At 44.4% G+C, this 18,702-nt stretch overlaps 1 protein-coding gene across 1 annotated transcript in view; it reads left to right on the top strand.

Annotated features, from left to right (window-relative positions):
• LOC144605055 (3-ketoacyl-CoA thiolase, mitochondrial-like) overlaps positions 1-18,702 on the top strand; it is a 45,017-nt gene that overhangs the window by 1,474 nt on the left and 24,841 nt on the right. Inside the window, 2 exon segments of the mRNA XM_078420137.1 lie at positions 12,821-12,987; positions 17,667-17,795. Coding sequence (XP_078276263.1) covers positions 12,821-12,987; positions 17,667-17,795 — 296 coding nt within the window.

The raw sequence follows: 18,702 nt of genomic DNA, 5'->3' as shown, positions 1-18,702 counted from the left end.
AGCAAAGAAGAGTGGGAAGACAGAGGATTGGAACTCTTTTAAAGAGCAACAAAAGCTAACTAAAAAGGCAATACGGGGAGAAAAGATGAGGTACGAGGGTAAAGTAGCCAATAATATAAAGGAGGATAGCAAAAGTTTTTTTAGGTACGTGAAGAGGAAAAAAATAGTCAAGGCAAATGTGGGTCCCTTGAAGACAGAAGCAGGGGAATTTATTATGGGGAACAAAGAAATGGCAGACGAGTTAAACCGTTACTTTGGATCTGTCTTCACTGAGGAAGATACACACAATCTCCCAAATGTTCTAGGGGCCGGAGAACCTAGGATGATGGAGGAACTGAAGGAAATCCACATTAGGCAGGAAATGGTTTTGGGTAGACTGATGGGACTGAAGGCTGATAAATCCCCAGGGCCTGATGGTCTGCATCCCAGGGTACTTAAGGAGGTGGCTCTAGAAATAGTGGAAGCATTGGAGATCATTTTTCAATGTTCTATAGATTCAGGATCAGTTCCTGTGGATTGGAGGATAGCAAATGTTATCCCACTTTTTAAGAAAGGAGGGAGAGAGAAAACGGGTAATTATAGACCAGTTAGTCTGACATCAGTGGTGGGGAAGATGCTGGAGTCAATTATAAAAGACGAAATTGCTGAGCATTTGGATAGCAGTAACAGGATCATTCCGAGTCAGCATGGATTTACTGGAATCTACTGGAATTTTTTGAGGATGTAACTAGGAAAATTGACAGGGGAGAGTCAGTGGATGTGGTGTACCTCGACTTTCAGAAAGCCTTCGACAAGGTCCCACATAGGAGATTAGTGGGCAAAATTAGAGCACATGGTATTGGGGGTAGGGTACTGACATGGATAGAAAATTGGTTGACAGACAGAAAGCAAAGAGTGGGGATAAATGGGTCCCTTTCGGAATGGCAGGCAGTGATCAGTGGGGTACCGCAAGGTTCGGTGCTGGGACCGCAGCTATTTACGATATACATTAATGACTTAGATGAAGGGATTAAAAGTACCATTAGCAAATTTGCAGATGATACTAAGCTGGGGGGTAGTGTGAATTGTGAGGAAGATGCAATAAGGCTGCAGGGTGACTTGGACAGGTTGTGTGAATGGGCGGATACATGGCAGATGCAGTTTAATGTAGATAAGTGTGAGGTTATTCACTTTGGAAGTAAGAATAGAAAGGCAGATTATTATCTGAATGGTGTCAAGTTAGGAAGAGGGGACGTTCAACGAGATCTGGGTGTCCTAGTGCATCAGTCACTGAAAGGAAGCATGCAGGTACAGCAGGCAGTGAAAAAAGCCAATGGAATGTTGGCCTTCATAACAAGAGGAGTTGAGTATAGGAGCAAAGAGGTCCTTCTACAGTTGTACCGGGCCCTGGTGAGACCGCACCTGGAGTACTGTGTGCAGTTTTGGTCTCCAAATTTGAGGAAGGATATTCTTGCTATTGAGGGCGTGCAGTGTAGGTTGTTCACTAGGTTAATTCCCGGAATGGCGGGACTGTCGTATGTTGAAAGGCTGGAGCAATTAGGCTTGTATACACTGGAATTTAGAAGGATGAGGGGGGATCTTATTGAAACATATAAGATAATTAGGGGATTGGACACATTAGAGGCAGGAAACATGTTCCCAATGTTGGGGGAGTCCAGAACAAGGGGCCACAGTTTAAGAATAAGGGGTAGGCCATTTAGAACGGAGATGAGGAAGAACATTTTCAGTCAGAGAGTGGTGAAGGTGTGGAATTCTCTGCCTCAGAAGGCAGTGGAGGCCAGTTCGTTGGATGCTTTAAAGAGAGAGCTGGATAGAGCTCTTAAGGATAGCGGAGTGAGGGGGTATGGGGAGAAGGCAGGAACGGGGTACTGATTGAGAGCAGCCATGATCGCATTGAATGGCGGTGCTGTCTCGAAGGGCTGAATGGCCTACTCCTGCACCTATTGTCTATTGTCTATTGTGTTAAGCAAAACAAAGGTGTTGGCTTATTGTCGTCACGTGCTGAGATACAGTGGAAGTGTATCAGAGTGCAGAACATAGTTTTCAGCTGTGTAGTATTACAGTTCCAGATTAAGAGTCCAATGTCCACAATGAGGTAGGATTGGAGTATTGGGACTACACCCTAGCCTATTGGGAGAACTGTTCAGAAGTCTGATAACAGAGGGGAAGAAGCTGTTCCTGAGTCTGCTGGTAGACACAAAATGCTGGAGTAACTCAGGTAGCATCTCTGGAGAGAAGGAATGGGTGACGTTTCGGGTCTGTTGGTATGCGCTTTCAAAATCCTATATCTTATGCTGTTGTGTGCTGCATAGAACTCTTCGCTGAATCCATCAGGAAGGATAAGAGCATAAGATTGGTGATATTGCCAGACAGTGGGGGCATTCAGATCAAAACCTCTCTGTACGTGGACAATGTCATCATCATCTGCTCAGATCCAAAGTCCTGCATCTGCGACTAGGTGTGTCATAGAGAATTGAAGCCTACAACCCAGTGGTATGAATATTAATTTCTCTAACTTCAGGTAACCCTTGCATCCCCTCTCTCTCCATCCCTCCCCCATTCAAGTCGTACCAGCATCAAAGTCATCTTGTTGAGTCTCAATGTCTTTGCTCATTTTCATCTGGCACACAGCTAACAATGGCCTGTTTCCTTTATCATTTTGTTTGCATATCTTTCATTCATTTGTTCTATATCTCTCGTTTCCCTTTCTGACACGTGGTCTGAAGAAGGGTTTCGACCCAAAACATCACCTATTCCTTTTCTCCAGAGATGCTGTCTGACCCGCTGAGTTACTCCAGCTTTTTGTTTCTATCGTCGGTTTAAACCAACATCTGCAGTTCCATCCTACACATTGAAGTGGAGGGTTTTCCAGGATACACCTGTTCTCCATGTTAAATGATCATGGCCATGAATTCTTAGGAATCAAGGAGGATGAAAAATATTTTCAAAAAGAAACTGAAGCATTTTGTCCACCAACTCTGAAGCTTGAAGCAGAATACTTGTTTCTGGAACCTGGAATGAGACATCAGACTATTGTCTTCCTCAGTCATGAATTTCATTTCCTCAGGCGATCTTCCTTCCAAATATTCAGACTTTGTGGTGCCAGAAACTTGCATATCCACTTCTACCTGCTGCCCAAGATCAAAAACCCAGACTGTCCAAGTAGTCCCATTGTTTCAACCTGATGTTGCCTTGCCAAATCTTTTTCCTTGGCACCCTGACAGCATTCTTTCTGCCCTTCCCACTTGTATCAGTGATGCTTTGGATGCGCACTGCCTCTTCAACCCAGTTGATCTTCACCATAACCGTATAGTCTCTGTTCACCTCCATCCCACATCACCAGAGTCCGAGGGGCCTCTGTTTCTTCCTTGAACAGAAATCCGAGCAGTTCCTATCCACCAACACATTTATCCACCTGGTGGTTGAATTTGTCATGGCATTAAACAATTACTTCAACTCCAGTCACATAACGTAAAGGGTGTAACAATGGTCACCCGCATTGGCCCAAATACAGAATACACGGAGGGTATCTCCATTCTTTATTTCAGTACTACTCAAGTCCACACTCTCAATTATTTTACTGCAACACCAATAGAACTTAAACATTGAATTACTTTCCTTGCCCGTTTTCACCCTGCTCTCACTTTTACTTAGTCGACCTCCAACTCTTTCCTTTCTAGATCTTGCTCTCTCTGTATCAGGGGATGGGCTAGTCATAAACATCCATCACAAGCTCGCAGACTCCCATAGCCATATTGACAATAGTTCCTCCCACCCTGAGTCCTGGAGGACTCCATTCCAATCTCCTGGTTCCTTGGTTTCCATTGCATTTGCCCCAATGATGGTGAATCATTCTGCACAGGTACCTCAGAAATATCTTCCTTATTCCTGAACTGTAGCTTTTCCCTCTACCATAGTAGCAGAGCTCTTGACCACATCTAAGGTATTTAGTCACAAAATGCTGGAGTAACTCAGCAGGTCAGGCAGCAACTGCGGACCTCTGCTCTAACCCTCTCTCCTTCCCAATAAGGCAAAAACAGAGTAACAGCTATCCATCTGTGATTTGTGCCTCAGTTTTTAGTAAAGCCAGACCTGGTGCGCATGTCCCGCAACCTATTAATCAATAACACACAATACAGATTAAGAAGCTTAATCTATTGCCGACTGCCACATTAACCCATTTGGTCCCACTCTATAGAGATATTCCCTTTGTTCAACCCATGCTTCCCCACTTTCAACTGAAATATAATAACCTGTTTTCTCTCTTTCACAGTTTTGATGAAGTGTTTCAGACCTGGAACTTTTTTTTTTGCAAGATCTGCTGACCATTTCCAGCATTTTCTGTTTTTCTTTCAAATTTCCAGCAGGTGTAGATTTTTTTAAATTTCTAATCCAAATGCAAACAATGGTCATGCAAGGCTTTGTCATTGCACAAGCGTAGAACGAGTCCTGACCTGAAACATCACCATCACAGGAGACAGACTAGTGACCGACATCTACTACAAACCTACTGAGTCCCATAGTTATCTTGACTACATTTCTTCCCACCCTGTTTCCTGTAAAAACTCTACCCCCTACTCCCAATTCCTCCGTCTACACCGCATCTGCGCCCAGGATGAGGTGTTCCATACTAGGGCATTGGTTCCCCTCTTCCATTCTAGATGAGGCTCTCACTAGGGTCTCCTCAATATCCTGCAGCTCTACTCTTGCTCCCCCTGCCCCTATTTGTAACAAGGATCGAGTCACCCTTGTCCTCACCTTCCACCCCATCAGCAGTCGCATACAACAAATTATCCTCCAACATTTCCGCCACTTCCAACGGGATCCCATTACTGGCCACATCTTCCCATCTCCCCTTTCTGTTTTCGGCAGAGACCATTCCCTCGTAACTCTCTGGTTTACTCGTCCCTTCCCACCCAAACCACCCCCTCCCCACGTACTTTCCCCTGCAATCGCAGGTGATGCAACACCTGTCCCTTTACCTCCCCCCTCGACTCCATCCAAGGACCCAAACAGCTAACTGGTCTGTAATTCCTCGTGTTCTCTCGCTCCTTTCTTGAAAAGTGGGATAACATTAGCTACCCTCCAATCCACAGGAACTGATCCTGAATCTATAGAACATTGGAAAATGATCACCAATGTGTCCACGATTTCTTGAGCCACCTCTGAGTACCCCGGGATGCAGACCATCAGGCCCTGGGGATTTTTCAGCCTTCAGTCCCATCAGTCTACCCAATACTATTTCTCGCCTAATGTAAATTTCTTTCAGTTCCTCTGTCTCCCTTGATCCTTTGTCCACTTGTACATCTGGCAGATTGTTTGAGTCTTCCTTAGTGAAGACAGATCCGATCAACTCTTCCACCATTTCCTTGTTACCCATAATAATTTCACCCATTTCTGCCTTCAAAGCACCCACAGTTGTCTTTACTAATCTTTTTCTCTTAACATACCTAAAGAAGCTTTAACTGTCCTTCTTTATATTCTTGGCCAGCTTCGCTTCGTACCTCATCTTTTCAGCTTATATTGCTCTTTTTGCTATCTTCTATTGTCCTTTGAAAGTTGCCCAATCCTCTGGCTTCCCGCTACATTTTCCTATCTTATACATCTTTTCTTTTAGTTTTATTCCATCTCTAATTCCCTTGTCAGCCACGGTTGCCTCTTACTCCCCTTAGAATCTTTCTTCCTCTTTGGAATGAAATGATCCTGCATCTTCTGGATTATGCATTTTACCTTACTATCACCATTGTTTATTGATATATTGCAATATTGATTATTTATTTATCTTAAGCCCTAGTTAAATAATATTGTTTTTAAATTGTGTCCTGAGCTTTTATGTTAGTATATTATGCACCAATGGAGTGGCAATAATAATTTTGTTGTATGCAGTGCTTTCAACAACAAATAAAGGCATTCATTCATTCATGCCCAGAAATTCCTGCCAATGCTGTTCCACTGTCATTCCTGCTGGGATCCTTTTCCATTCGACCTTGGCCAGCTCCTCTCTCACGCTTCATAGTCCCCTTTGTTCAACTGCTACACTGACATTCCTGGTTTAACCTTCTCCCTCTCAAATTGCAGATTTAAACGAATCATATTATGGTCACTAGGTCCAAGCGGTTCCTTTACCTTGAGTTCCCTTATTAAATCTGGTTTATTGGACAACACTAAATCCAGAATTGCATTCTCTCTGGTAGGCCCTAGTACAAGCTGCTCTAAGAATCCATCTTGGAGGCACTCTACAAACTCCCTTTCTTGTGGTCCAGAACTTATCTGATTTTCCCAGTCTACCTGCATATTGAAATCCCCCATAACCACAGTGACATGCCAATTTTAACTCCTGCTGCAACTTGCACCCTATATCCAGGCTACTGTTAGGGGGTCTGTAGATAACTCCCATTAGTGTCTTCTTACCTTTACAATTCCTTAACTCTATCCACAGTGACTCTACATCGTCAGTCCCAATGTCGCCCCTCGCAAGAGACTGAATTCCTTCCCTCACCAACAAAGCTACCCCACTTCCTCTGCCCACCTGCCTGTCCTTTCTATAGGACGTGTGACCCTGAATATTCCGTTCCTAGTCTTGATCTTTCGGCAGCCATGTCTCTGTAATCCCCACAATGTCATACCTACCAATCTCTAGCTGAGCCTCAAGCTCATCCACTTTACTTCTTAGACTTTACGCCTTCATATATAGTACTTTTAATCCTTTGCTCATCTCAGCTTTCACATTGATTCCTATTGCACTTGGCCATTCCCTCCTATGCTTTCGTGAGCTTTCTGTCCCGTTAATTCTGGAGTGTTTCTTAATTTTTCCTACACTCTTTCCCTTTAACTCCATCCTTGTCTATCCCATTTTAAACACTCCCCCCACCCCTCACTATTTAGTTTAAAACCACCCGTGTAGCAGTGGCAAATCTGCCTGCCAGAATGCTGGTCCACCGCCTGTTGAGGTGCAACCCGTCCCTTTTGTACAATCCACCCTTACCCCAAAACAGATCCTAGTTGTCTAAGAATCTAAATCCCTGCCCCCTGCACCAGCTCCTCAGCCACACATTCAGGTCCCCTATCTCCCTGTTCCTGCCCTCAGCAGCACGAGGAACTGGAAGCAAACCAGAGATAACCATCCTGGAGGTCCTGCTTTTCAGCCTTCTTCCAAGCTCTCTAAAGTCACGCTGCAGAATATCTTTCCTCTTCTTCCTGACGTCGTTTGTGGTGACATGCACTACCACTTCTGGCTGCTCACCTTCACCCTTGAGGATGCTCTGCAATCGGTCCGTGATGTCCTGGATCCTGGCACCAGGGAGGCAACACACCAACCTTGAATTCCGCTTGTTGCTGCAGAAACCCCTGTCCGTACCTCTCACGATGGAGTCCCCTACTACCGCGGCTCTTCCTGACGTCGGTCTCTTCGACTTTGGCTCAGTGCCATGTTTTGCCTCGTAGACTTGTTCGCCGCTCAGACTGACAGTGCTGCTGAGCCGTCGAGCTGAAACTTTAATAAATGCGCTCACCCCCTGGTGCCCCGTGCCTGACCTTCCTCCTGTGGTGCAGTTCAGTGGCAGAGGGTCAAACTGGGTTTGCCGTGCCCGCAGGAGAGGTTTGCACCCAATGCGGGTTGCCGCGCCCGCAGGAGAGATTTGGACCCAACGGGTTCATGCCCATCTAGTTACTAACTAAAATTCAGCCTTTCATTTTAGTCCATCTCTGTGTAACTGATGTACATGTATCACCTGGTGCAGAACAATCATAAACCTTTAATGTTTAAACAGCAGGTTTTTTTAGTAGCTGTGAAGTTTGAGTTGCCATTTAATGTCTTTGGTGTTTCCTCTAACTTGCATTTCTGCAGCATTTTAATAGAGGAAACTGTTCCAAGGTGCTTCACAAGAGGAATTCTCCAACAAATTTAACCTGGAACTGCATGAGATTTTAAGACAACTAAACACAATCTTTGTCATAGAAGCAAGAGACAGGAAACAGGAGGACACCGTTTGGAGGACAAGGTCATGGAGAGATTTGAAAGACGAACACTTTAAAAATGAGCTGCCAAAACACTGGGAGTCAAAGTAGATGAATGCAAAATAAATGCAAATAGACTAACAACTGACAGAACCATATTTATAAACTCCAGACATGAAACTTAAAACAGGAATTTATATTCCATTATGAACGATCTTCCAGTGCACGTTACTGCAGCTGCCATAATGAGGGTGTCTTTTTTTAGATGAAACTTCAATTCATGCTGCCCATATTGGGTGTTGTGGGATTGGGTGTGGTGGTTTTGTTATTGGATTTGCAATTCTGAGATATTATCTGAAAAATTCAAATCTGTCCAAGGCAGCTGGGGAGTTTAAGTTGTAGGTTTATCAAGTTGATTGTTGGGATGGGAGTGGCGAATATGTAGAGATTGGGGATGGAGGGTTTAGTTTAGGAAACAGGCCTTTCGGCCCACCTAGTCCGCTCTGATCAGCGATTCCCGCATATTAACACTATCCTACACACACTGGGAACAATTTTTACATTTTCCAAGCCAATTTACCTACATACCTGTCCGTCTTTGGAGTGTGGGAGAAAACTGAAGGTCTCGGAGAAAACCCACGCAGGTCACGGGAGAAAGTACAAACTCCGTACAGACAGCCCCCTTAGTCAGGATTGAACTGGGGACTCTGGCGCTGTAAGGCAGCAACTCTACTGCTATGTCACCGTGCTGCCCCAAGATGGTCAGGGTATGGTTGTTGTTGACCTGTGAGAAGAAATTAAGCAGAATGGATTTATACTGTCTTGAATTTGGAAGAATGAACGATAATCTCATTAAAATGTGCATAATTCTGTGGAATTAGACAGGGAAGGTACCTCTCCTGACAGGGCTCTTTCGAACCAATGGGTCACAGTCATTGACCATTCAGCACTAAAATAAGAAATGTCTTCATTTGGAAGGTAATGTAACTTTAGAATTTTATTCCTAAGAGGTCCTGGATTGTCAATCACAACTTCAGGAAGCATGTTGGAGTAAATGCCCCAATAAGCGAAAATGGTGTCGGAAGTGAAAATGGTTTAGGTTCCTTGGTGTTAATATTATCAACAATCTATTATTAATGCAACAGCCAACAATGCACACCCGTGCCTCTAATTCTTGAGGAGATGGAGGAAATGTCTCCAATTACTCTTACAAACGTCTACTGATGCATCATGGATGCATACTATTGGGTAGCATCATAGCTTGGTATGGGGCAGCTCTGTCCAAGACCGCAAGAAATTGCAGAAATTTAGCCCAGTCCATCACATACCAGACTTCCCACCATTGACTCCATCTACACTTCATGCTGCCTCAGAAAAGCAGCCAACATAATCAGAGACTTGCCGCATCCTGGTCATTCCTCCTCCCATCTGGCAGCAGCTACAGAATCTTGAAAGCGCGCACTACCAGAACTGCTTCTTCCTATCTGTTATGAGGCTTCTGAACAATCCTTCCATAAACAAGGGTACTGTCCAATTCACCTCTACCCCATTGTGAACATTAGATTTGGTCTAAGGTGGCACGGTGGTGCAGCGGTATAGGTGCTGCCTTACAGTGCCAGAGACCCGGTTTCAATCCTGTCTAGGGTGTTGTCTGTATGGAGTTTGTACGTTCTCCCTATGACCTGCGTGTGTTTTCTCCGAGATCTTCGGTTTTCTCCCAAACTCTAAAGACGTCCAAGTTTGTAGGTTAATTGGCTTGATATAAATGTAAATTATCCTTGGTGTGTGTAGGATAATGTTCTTCTTAGGCCCCCTCGGTCATGGCTGACCATGGGTGATGCATCCTAGTTGGCTGCTTGCTCCACACCTCGGCTACAGCAGCGTCGCTTGTGGCTGAAGAGACCAATGCGGGGGTTTGTAAGAGTCTATCGCAAAGGTCACATTTGTGTGTGGTCTCTGGTTTGTTAAAGTTGCTGCTCTCCTTTCTGCGTGCCCGCTTTTCTGCCGCTGCGTTCATCAGTTTCTCTTCCCCCGTTTTGAAATGTTGGTTCAGGGTACCTCTCCACCTCGTACGGTCAGCTGCAAGGCTCTCCCAGGACTCCACATCGATGTCGAGCGCCTTCAAATCTCTCTTGCAGACATCCTTGTAACGTAGCCGATGGTTCTCCTCCCAGATGTTAGCTCTCCATAGAGGATGTCTTTTGATATACGGCCATCCTCCATGCGGTGGGCATGGCCCAGCCACCGCAGCTTGCGCTGCCTGAGTAGAGTGTACATACTCGGAAGGCCAGCGCAAGACAGAATCTCGCGTTGGACACTCTGTCTTGCCAGGATATACCCAGGATACGGTGGATGCTTCTAAGGTGGAAGGTGTTGAGTCTTCACTCCAGTCTGGCATATGTAGTCCATGTCTCACTGCTATACAGCAGCATGCTGTTGACACGGGTGTTGTAGACTGCTATCTTTGTCTTCACTGTCAGCTTTGGGTTGGTCCACACTCGAGTTGTGAGGCGAGCGAGAGTTGTAGCTGCCTTCCCGATCCTCTTGTCAATCTGTGTCCAAGGAGAGGTTGTCGGTGATGGTGGAGCCAAGGTACGTGAACTGATGGACGGCATCGAGTTCGTAGTCATCGCTGGTGATAACAGGCGGTGCCTCTGTGTCCTGTCCCAGGACGTTCGTCTTCTTCAGGCTGATTGATGGTCAGCCCAAAGTCCTTGTAAGCCTGATAGAAGCGGTCCATCAGTGACTGTAGTTCCTGTGGGACACAACTGCTGCATCATCGGCGAACAACATGTCTCTGATGAGAGCTTCACGTATTTTTGTCTTGGCTCTGAGGCAGGTGAGGTTGAAGAGCCTGCCGTCTGATCTAGTACGCAGGTAGATCCCCTCTGTTGCGGTGCCGAAGGCATGTTTCAGGAGCAGAGTGAAGAAAATCCCAAAGAGTGTGGGAGCGAGGACGCAGCCTTGTTTGACGCCACTGCAGATGTCGAAGGACTCCGAGAAACTGCCATTGAACTGCACTGTCCCCTTCGTGTTGATGTGGAAGTATTCTATCATGCTCTGCAGTTTTGGTGGGCAGCTGATCTTTGGGAGAGCCTTGAATAGGCCATCTATGCTGACAAAGTCAAACGCCTTGGTGAGGTCAATGAAAGTCATATACTGGGGCATCCGCTGTTCTCTGCACTTCTGGAGCTGGCGTTGGGAGAAAACCATGTCTACTGTTGGCCTTCCAGCTCGGAAACTGCACTGTGACTCTGGGTAGTCAAGTTCTGCCAGCTTCTGCAGGCGGATAAAAATGATCCGAGCAAAGACTTGCCGACGATGTTGAGGATGGAGATGCCTCTGTAGTTGTTGCAGATGAGGTTTGTCGGCTTGGGAAGGCAGTCCATCTAGGAGAGGGAAAACTCTGATCTAAAACCTCCACTGCCTGTGGCCATATCCAGTCAAAGAAAAGGCTCCAGGAGTAAACCTCAAGAAAATCCGGAGTCGGAATCCCGAAGGCAGTTCGTCGTTGTCTACAACCTCGTTCTGGCAGCTCCTGCGACGGTGCTGGTGCCAAACTGTAACGGCTCTGCTGTTCCTTTGGATCAATCAGTGGAGAGGGGGGACGTCCCGTGCTGCATGGGCAACAGCCTGTCCTTCATAAGACATCGCCCAGGCTTGCATCCGACCACACATCACTGCAAACCTAATGTTAGTGTACGGGGATTGTTGGTTGGCACGGACTTGGTGGGTCGAAGGACTGTATCTCCAAACAAAACTATGGAACTGTTGGAGGAACAGCACCTCATATTTCGCCTGGGCAGCTTGCAGCCCAGTGGTATGAACATTGACTTCTCCAACTTTAGATAGTTCCTCTGTCCCTCTCTTCCCCTCCTCCTTCCCAGATCTCCCACTGTCTTCCTGTCTCCACCTATATCCTTCCTTTGTCCCGCCCCCCTGACATCAGTCTGAAGAAGGGTCTCGATCCGAAACGTCACCCATTCCTTCTCTCCCGAGATGCTGCCTGACCTGCTGAGTTACTCCAGCATTTTGTGAATAAATACCTTCGATTTGTACCAGCATCTGCAGTTATTTTCTTAAACTATGGAACTGGTACATTACATTGCTGAGAACTATTTTCTGCATTCTGTATCTTCCCCTTTGCTCCATATCTTGTACTTAAGTTTCACATGTTTGTTTTTATGTATATAATTACTTATCTGTTTAGATAGCATGCAAAACAAAGCTTTTCACTGCACCTCAGTAGACGTGATAATAATAAACCTAAACAAAGCAGAGACAGATGGGAGTTTGGAATTTAGGGAAATTGTTATATTGAGCTAGTACAAAACCTAAGGCTAAGGTAAATATTGAATGGTGGACCAGATGTGAGGTGCCAAATGAGCATCTACACCTTATAATGATAACTTAAATTTAATTAGTTGATTCATAGTAAAATAGTAGCACCAATAATAGTGACCATGAAAGTACAGGATTGTTGACAGCAAAACTCATATTCTGTAAATTATTACTAAAATATGCAATTTTGCATTTCCAAACTTCTTATGAGCTATTTTCCATGGATATTGAGCACCAACTCTAATGACAATAATTATTTATGAATTCTCCTTAAAGTCGTTGCATTACTACTGCAAGATTTTAGATGTGTTTGCCCAGTTAACAATAAAATGGAACCAATTTCTTTGCATATTTTAAAAGATATATTTATTGTTGCTGCCAAAAGGACTCCTTTTGGTAAACTCTAATGACAATAATTATTTATGAAGTTCCTTAAAGTCGTTACATTACCACTGCAAGATTTTAGATTTGTTTGCCCAGTTAACAATAAAGTGGAACAAATTTCTTTGCATTTTTTTTAAAGGTGTATTTATTGTTGCTGCCAAACGGACTCCTTTTGGTGCCTACGGAGGAAAGCTAAAGGACTACAGTGCTACAGATTTAGCTGCGCATGCTGCAAAGGCCGCTTTAGCTGCTGGACAGGTCAACTATGAAATTGTGGACAGTGTTATAATTGGCAATGTAATGCAGGTTAGTTTGCGGTCGAATCTGAGTCTATGAACATTGCAGTTGCTATTCTCAGCTGGTGTTTCAAACCTTTCTCTGTGTTGGATCTTTGCAACCATGAAACATTATTCCACAGGCCTCACCATGCCCACATTTCTGAAAAGTATTCTCATCATCCAAAGGAAAACTGCCTTAATTGCAAAAATATTTTTATTCGGTTACAAAAGGTAAATAGCTTTAAAGTGAGTTGACAAATTCTCAGACTTTGAACACCTACATTCCAAAGATCACTTTTGCATTTTGTTTTATTTGGAATAGGAAATGTAATAGGAATCAGAGGGGTAACTTTTTCACACAAAGGGTAGTGGGTGTGTGGAATAAACTGCCAGAGGAGGTAGTTGAGGCAGGGACTAACACAACATTTAAGAAACAGTTAGACAGGTAGATGGATAGGACAGGTTTGGAGGGATATGGACCAAACGGGGGCAGGTGGGACGAGTGTAGCTAGGACATGTTGGCCGGCCTGGGTTGGGTCGAAGGGCCTGTTTCCACACTGTATCAGTCTGTGCCTGTGACTCTTTAGAAGGAACTGATGGCGAAGTTTTAAATTAATGTGGTTTTCCAATTATGTGAACATTTTACCTTTAATGCTAAATCATTTAGTTTAGCTACATTCTGACACCACTTTCTTCTCTGGAAAACTGATTTCATAGAAACATAGAAACATAGAAAATAGGTGCAGGAGTAGGCCATTCGGCCCTTCGAGCCTGCACCGCCATTCAATATGATCATGGCTGATCATCCAGCTCAGTAGCCTGCCTTCTCTCCATACCCCCTGATCCCTTTAGCAAAAAGGGCCACATCTAACTCCCTCTTAAATATAGCCAATGAACTGGCCTCAACTACCTTCTGTGGCAGAGAATTCCACAGACTCACCACTCTCTGTGTGAAGAAATGTTTTCTCATCTCGGTCCTAAAAGACTTCCCCCTTATCCTTAAGCTGTGACCCCTGGTTCTGGACTCCCCCAACATCGGGAACAATCTTCCCGCATCTAGCCTCTCCAACCCCTTAAGAATTTTATATGTTTCTATAAGATCCCCCCTGGATGCCAGTGGCATCTTGATACTTGGTGTAGTGGAATTATTATTGTGTGGACTGGTATGTGAGTGACAGTAGCTTGGTCAATCTTAGAGAGCTTACAACAATTAATTATGGACAATTCTTTGTGTGTGAGGTGCTTTGGGATGTCACTGAGTTATACAGGTCCACTACTGATTTTCCAGCAACTCTGGTTCCAGAGCCTTGCCAGATTATCCATTTTGCCAGACCAACAGAGGTCATGTAATAATGTTAGAACAATACACCTCTGACCCACTAATTATACTTATACCATGTCTCTAATGCGCCATGGACTGCTAGAAACTTAAATAAAACAAATATTAAATGTAAATTAAATTTGCTTAAGCTTGACACTACGACTGTCACTTGGACCTTGCTTAGAGGCCATAGCTCGGGTTAAATGTAAGCAAAATAAACTAAGAGTTGCACAAAACGTAGGGCACCACCAACAACTGCAGATGTAAACTCTTTTGGGATGGAGGGACATATCCCATGCGCCACAAGCAGTGCCATCCGTGGCCACCCAGTGAATTTCAAGTGCACTCTCGTATCCCGGATTAAAGGAGGTGCCGGACCATCAGTTGCCGGAAAATCGGCGATAAACCTGTACCTTAAGGTATTGTGTTGATGTATGAGAAATAATGACTGTATTAACTGAACTCCATCACATAGATGTGTTTGTGGCAGAATGGCGGGGGACAGGAGGTCAGGAGCTGGGACGCAGGGGAGCGGCCAGGTGGGGGCGGAGGGAGAGGGCAGAATGGGTGCAAGTACATATACTGCAGCAAAACTCATTTGGAAGGAGTTATGAATTATAACATGCACACGCACACACACACACACACACACACACACACACACACACACACACACACACACTGAAAGAGCATTTTCTTTCATGGATTGTGAATGTTACTGACAAGACTTGCATTTATTTTCTATTCCTAATTGTCATTGAAATAAGAAAGCAGTTAAGTAAATCTTTTTGATGGATTTGGAGATATATGTAGGCCAGATCAGCTAAATTATGCAATTTTTTGTTCTCAAATTATATTGGGTGTTCAATAATCCCCGTAATGATTCAAAATATGTCTATGGACCATTAGTCTAGGCTTCTGTGTACATGACCAGTTATTGTAGCTCTGGCAATATTCTCATTACTGCTTTGGTTGTGATTAGCTAATTTGGAACAGATAAAATGTACATTTATCGATTAGACAGCACAGTAGGTTGGTAAAATTTATCTTGCCTTTTTGGGATCTTTTTTCAATTTCAACCAGGGTTGACAGTAGGCTAGAGTGCCCTTTGTTGACTATAAAAGTATTCCATCACCATGGATGTTCAATCCTTTTACACTTTCAGCGCACAAAAGGCAAGGTACGAGGGCTCTCTGTTTCTTTCTTGAATGGAAGCCTGACCTGTTCATGAAAAAAACAATTCAATTGGCAGAACTTGCCCTTGTGCTCAACAACTTCCCCTTTGGTTCCACTTACTTTCTCCAGATTGAAAGTGTAGCTGTGGGAACTAGCATGGACCCCAGCTATATTTTGTTGGACAAGTGGAACAGTCCTTGTTCCAGGCTTATTTGGGACCACACCCCTAATCCTTTCCCCCAATGCATTTACAACTGCAGTGATGCTCACCCTGCATCCATACAGAACTAACATTTCATCACTTTTACTGCCAATTTCCACCTTGCCCTCGCATTCACATGAACCTCTGGCATTTCCCCTTCCCTTTCTGGAAATCTCATGAAATAGACCAGCCGCTAACATCTTTTATAAGCCCACAGTTCCCACTGCTGCCTTGACCACACACCCTCGCCCAACTTCCTGAAGGGACACAATTACTTTTTATTGTGGAGGCACAAGAGACGGCAGATGCTGGGACCTTGAGTGAATCTCCTCAGATCTCCTTCAAATTTCTCCCTTCACACCTTAAACCTGTGTGTCCTCTAGTTCTTATCTCCCTGACTTTGAGAAAATATTCTGACTATCCTATTTTTGTTGCTCATAATTTCGTAAACCTCTGAGGTCACCCTTTAGGTTCCTGCATGTTAGTGAGAATAAACCAATCCTATGTAATCTTTCCGTAATTGGAATGTTCCATTTCAGGCAACATCCTGGTAAGTTTCTTCTGCAGTGTGGTGACCAGAACTGTACACAAGTGTGGTCTAACCAACAATTTGTATAACTGCAACTTAACATTCCAACTTTTATATTCAGTGCCTCAGCCTAAATACTCTAAACTGTCCCCTTTCTTTCGACCTCTGAAAGTGCAACACCTCAGACTTGTTTGGATTAAACTCCATCTGCCATTTCTCAGCTGATATATATAACTGATCTATTTCTGCTGTGTAAGAAAATAACTGCAGATGCTGGTTCAAATCGAAGGTAGACACAAAATGTGTAGTAACTCAGTGGGACAGGCAGCATATCGGGAGAGAAGGAATGGGTGACGTTTCGGGTCAAGACCCTTCTTTCTGCTGTACTCTTTGACAGCCTTTCTCATTTGGCAATTCCGCCAGTTTTGGTGTAATCTACAAACTTACTAACCAGCCCATCCACCTTTACATCCACGTCGTTTATAGATATCACAAGCTGAAATCTCAGAAGGGACACCACAGACCTCCACTACTACTCCCAGTCTTTTATTGGTAAGCCCGTTCTCAATCCATGTTACCAAAGCACTGTGGATCCCATGCATCTTAATCTTCTGGAGCAGCCTACCATGAGGGACGTCATCAAATGACTTACTAAAATTCACGTAGACAACATTCACTGCCCTACCCTCATCGATCCCCTTTGTTACTTCCTAAAAAAAACTCAATCATGTTAGCAAGGCACAGCCTGCCCTGGACAAAGCTACGCTGACTGTCCCGAAATATCCCACTCTCTTCCAAATGTGAATAAATCCCATCCCGGAGAATCTTCTCAAATAGCTTCCGTACCACTGGTGTGACGCACATTGACCCATAAGTCCTCCCTGGGTGCTGCCGTGATATTCTCCCTGATTAATAATCCAGCTCCTCAACCTCCCCTTCCTGTTGACTATACTTTATCATTCGGACATAGAACTAGATCTGCCAGACCCCCCAGTGCAACAAGGGAAAAATACAATGGTCAGTCTAAAGTATTTTGATTTATTCACATTAATATTAAATTGATGTTTGCATACCTGATGCTTATTACCAAAATTTTAATCAGCAGATTGTTAAGAAGTCCGTTTCCTGAGTGGTTCAAGACAAAGTAAAGGTAGAAAACAGAGGCACTGGTATAGAAAAGCAAAAAGGCTTTTCTTATACCTGCTGATAATAGATTTTCCTCTTCTGCTTCTAACAGATTTATATTATTTTAGTCACTATTGAATATAATTATTCAATATAACTACTTTCTACTCTTGTTGCAGTCTGTTTAGGGGGGGGGGGGGAACCTGGTGGTGGATTTGAATTATTTATCTTCCATTCAGGAAGCTTGTTTCCATAAGCACAGTCTGCTCTATCAAATATTCTGCTTGTTTGGTTCACTGAAATCAGTGGGATTTGATTCTGAGTAGAATAAATGTTTTCCTTTGTTTTTGAAAGAGTTCTTCAGATGCTGCCTACATTGCAAGACACGTTGGACTACGAGCTGGAATTCCACTTACTGTGCCAGCCTTAACCGTGAACAGACTCTGTGGATCTGGCTTCCAGTCAATCATTAACGGAGCACAGGTACTGAAAATGTACACGAAAAGCTGGAGTACTCAGCAGGACACGCAGCATCTCTGAAGAGAAGGAATGGGTGACGTTGTGGGTCGAGACCCTTCTTCAGACTAGTTAGGGATAAGGGAAACGAGTGATTATAGACGGTGATGTGGAGCGATAAAGAACAATAAATGAAAGATATGTAAAAAAGTAACGATGCTAAAGGAAACAGGCCATTGTAAGCTGTTTGTAGGGTGAAAATTAGAAGCTAGTGCGACTTGGGTGGGAGAGGGATAGAAAGAGAGGGAATGCCGGGGCTACCTGAAGTAAGAGAAATCAATATTCACACCACTGGGCTGTAAGCTGCCCAAGCGAAATATGAGATGCTGTTCCTCCAATTTGTGTTTGGCCTCACTCTGACAATGAGGACACAAAGGTCTGTGTAGGATTGGGAAGGAGAATTAAAGTGTCCAGCAACTGGGAGATCAGGTTGGTTCACACAGGCTAAGCGAAGGTGTTCCACGAAACGATCGCCCAGTCTGCGTATGGTCTCGCCGATGTATAAGATTCCACATCTTCAACAACGGATACAGTAGATGAGGTTGGAGGAGGTGCAAGTAAACCACTGCCTAACCTGAGAGGACTGTAGGAGTCCTTGGATGGAGTCGAGGGAAGAGGTATAGCGACAGGTGTTGCATCTTCTGCGTTGGCAGGGGACGGTACCTGGGGAGGGGTAGTTTGGGTGGGAAGGGATGAGTTAACCAGGGAGTTGCGGAGAGAACAGTCTCTGGGGAAGGCGGAAAAGGGTGGAGATGGGAAAATGTGGCTAGTGGTAGGATCCCGTTGGAGGTGGCGGAAATTACGGAGGATTATGTGTTGTATGCGACGTCTGATGGGGTGGAAGGTAAGGTCTAGGGGGACTCTGTCTCTGTTG

The sequence above is a fragment of the Rhinoraja longicauda genome, chromosome 1 (assembly GCF_053455715.1).
Source record: "Rhinoraja longicauda isolate Sanriku21f chromosome 1, sRhiLon1.1, whole genome shotgun sequence".
Classification (NCBI taxonomy): domain Eukaryota; kingdom Metazoa; phylum Chordata; class Chondrichthyes; order Rajiformes; family Arhynchobatidae; genus Rhinoraja; species Rhinoraja longicauda.
This window is presented reverse-complemented; position numbering and strand designations above follow the sequence as displayed.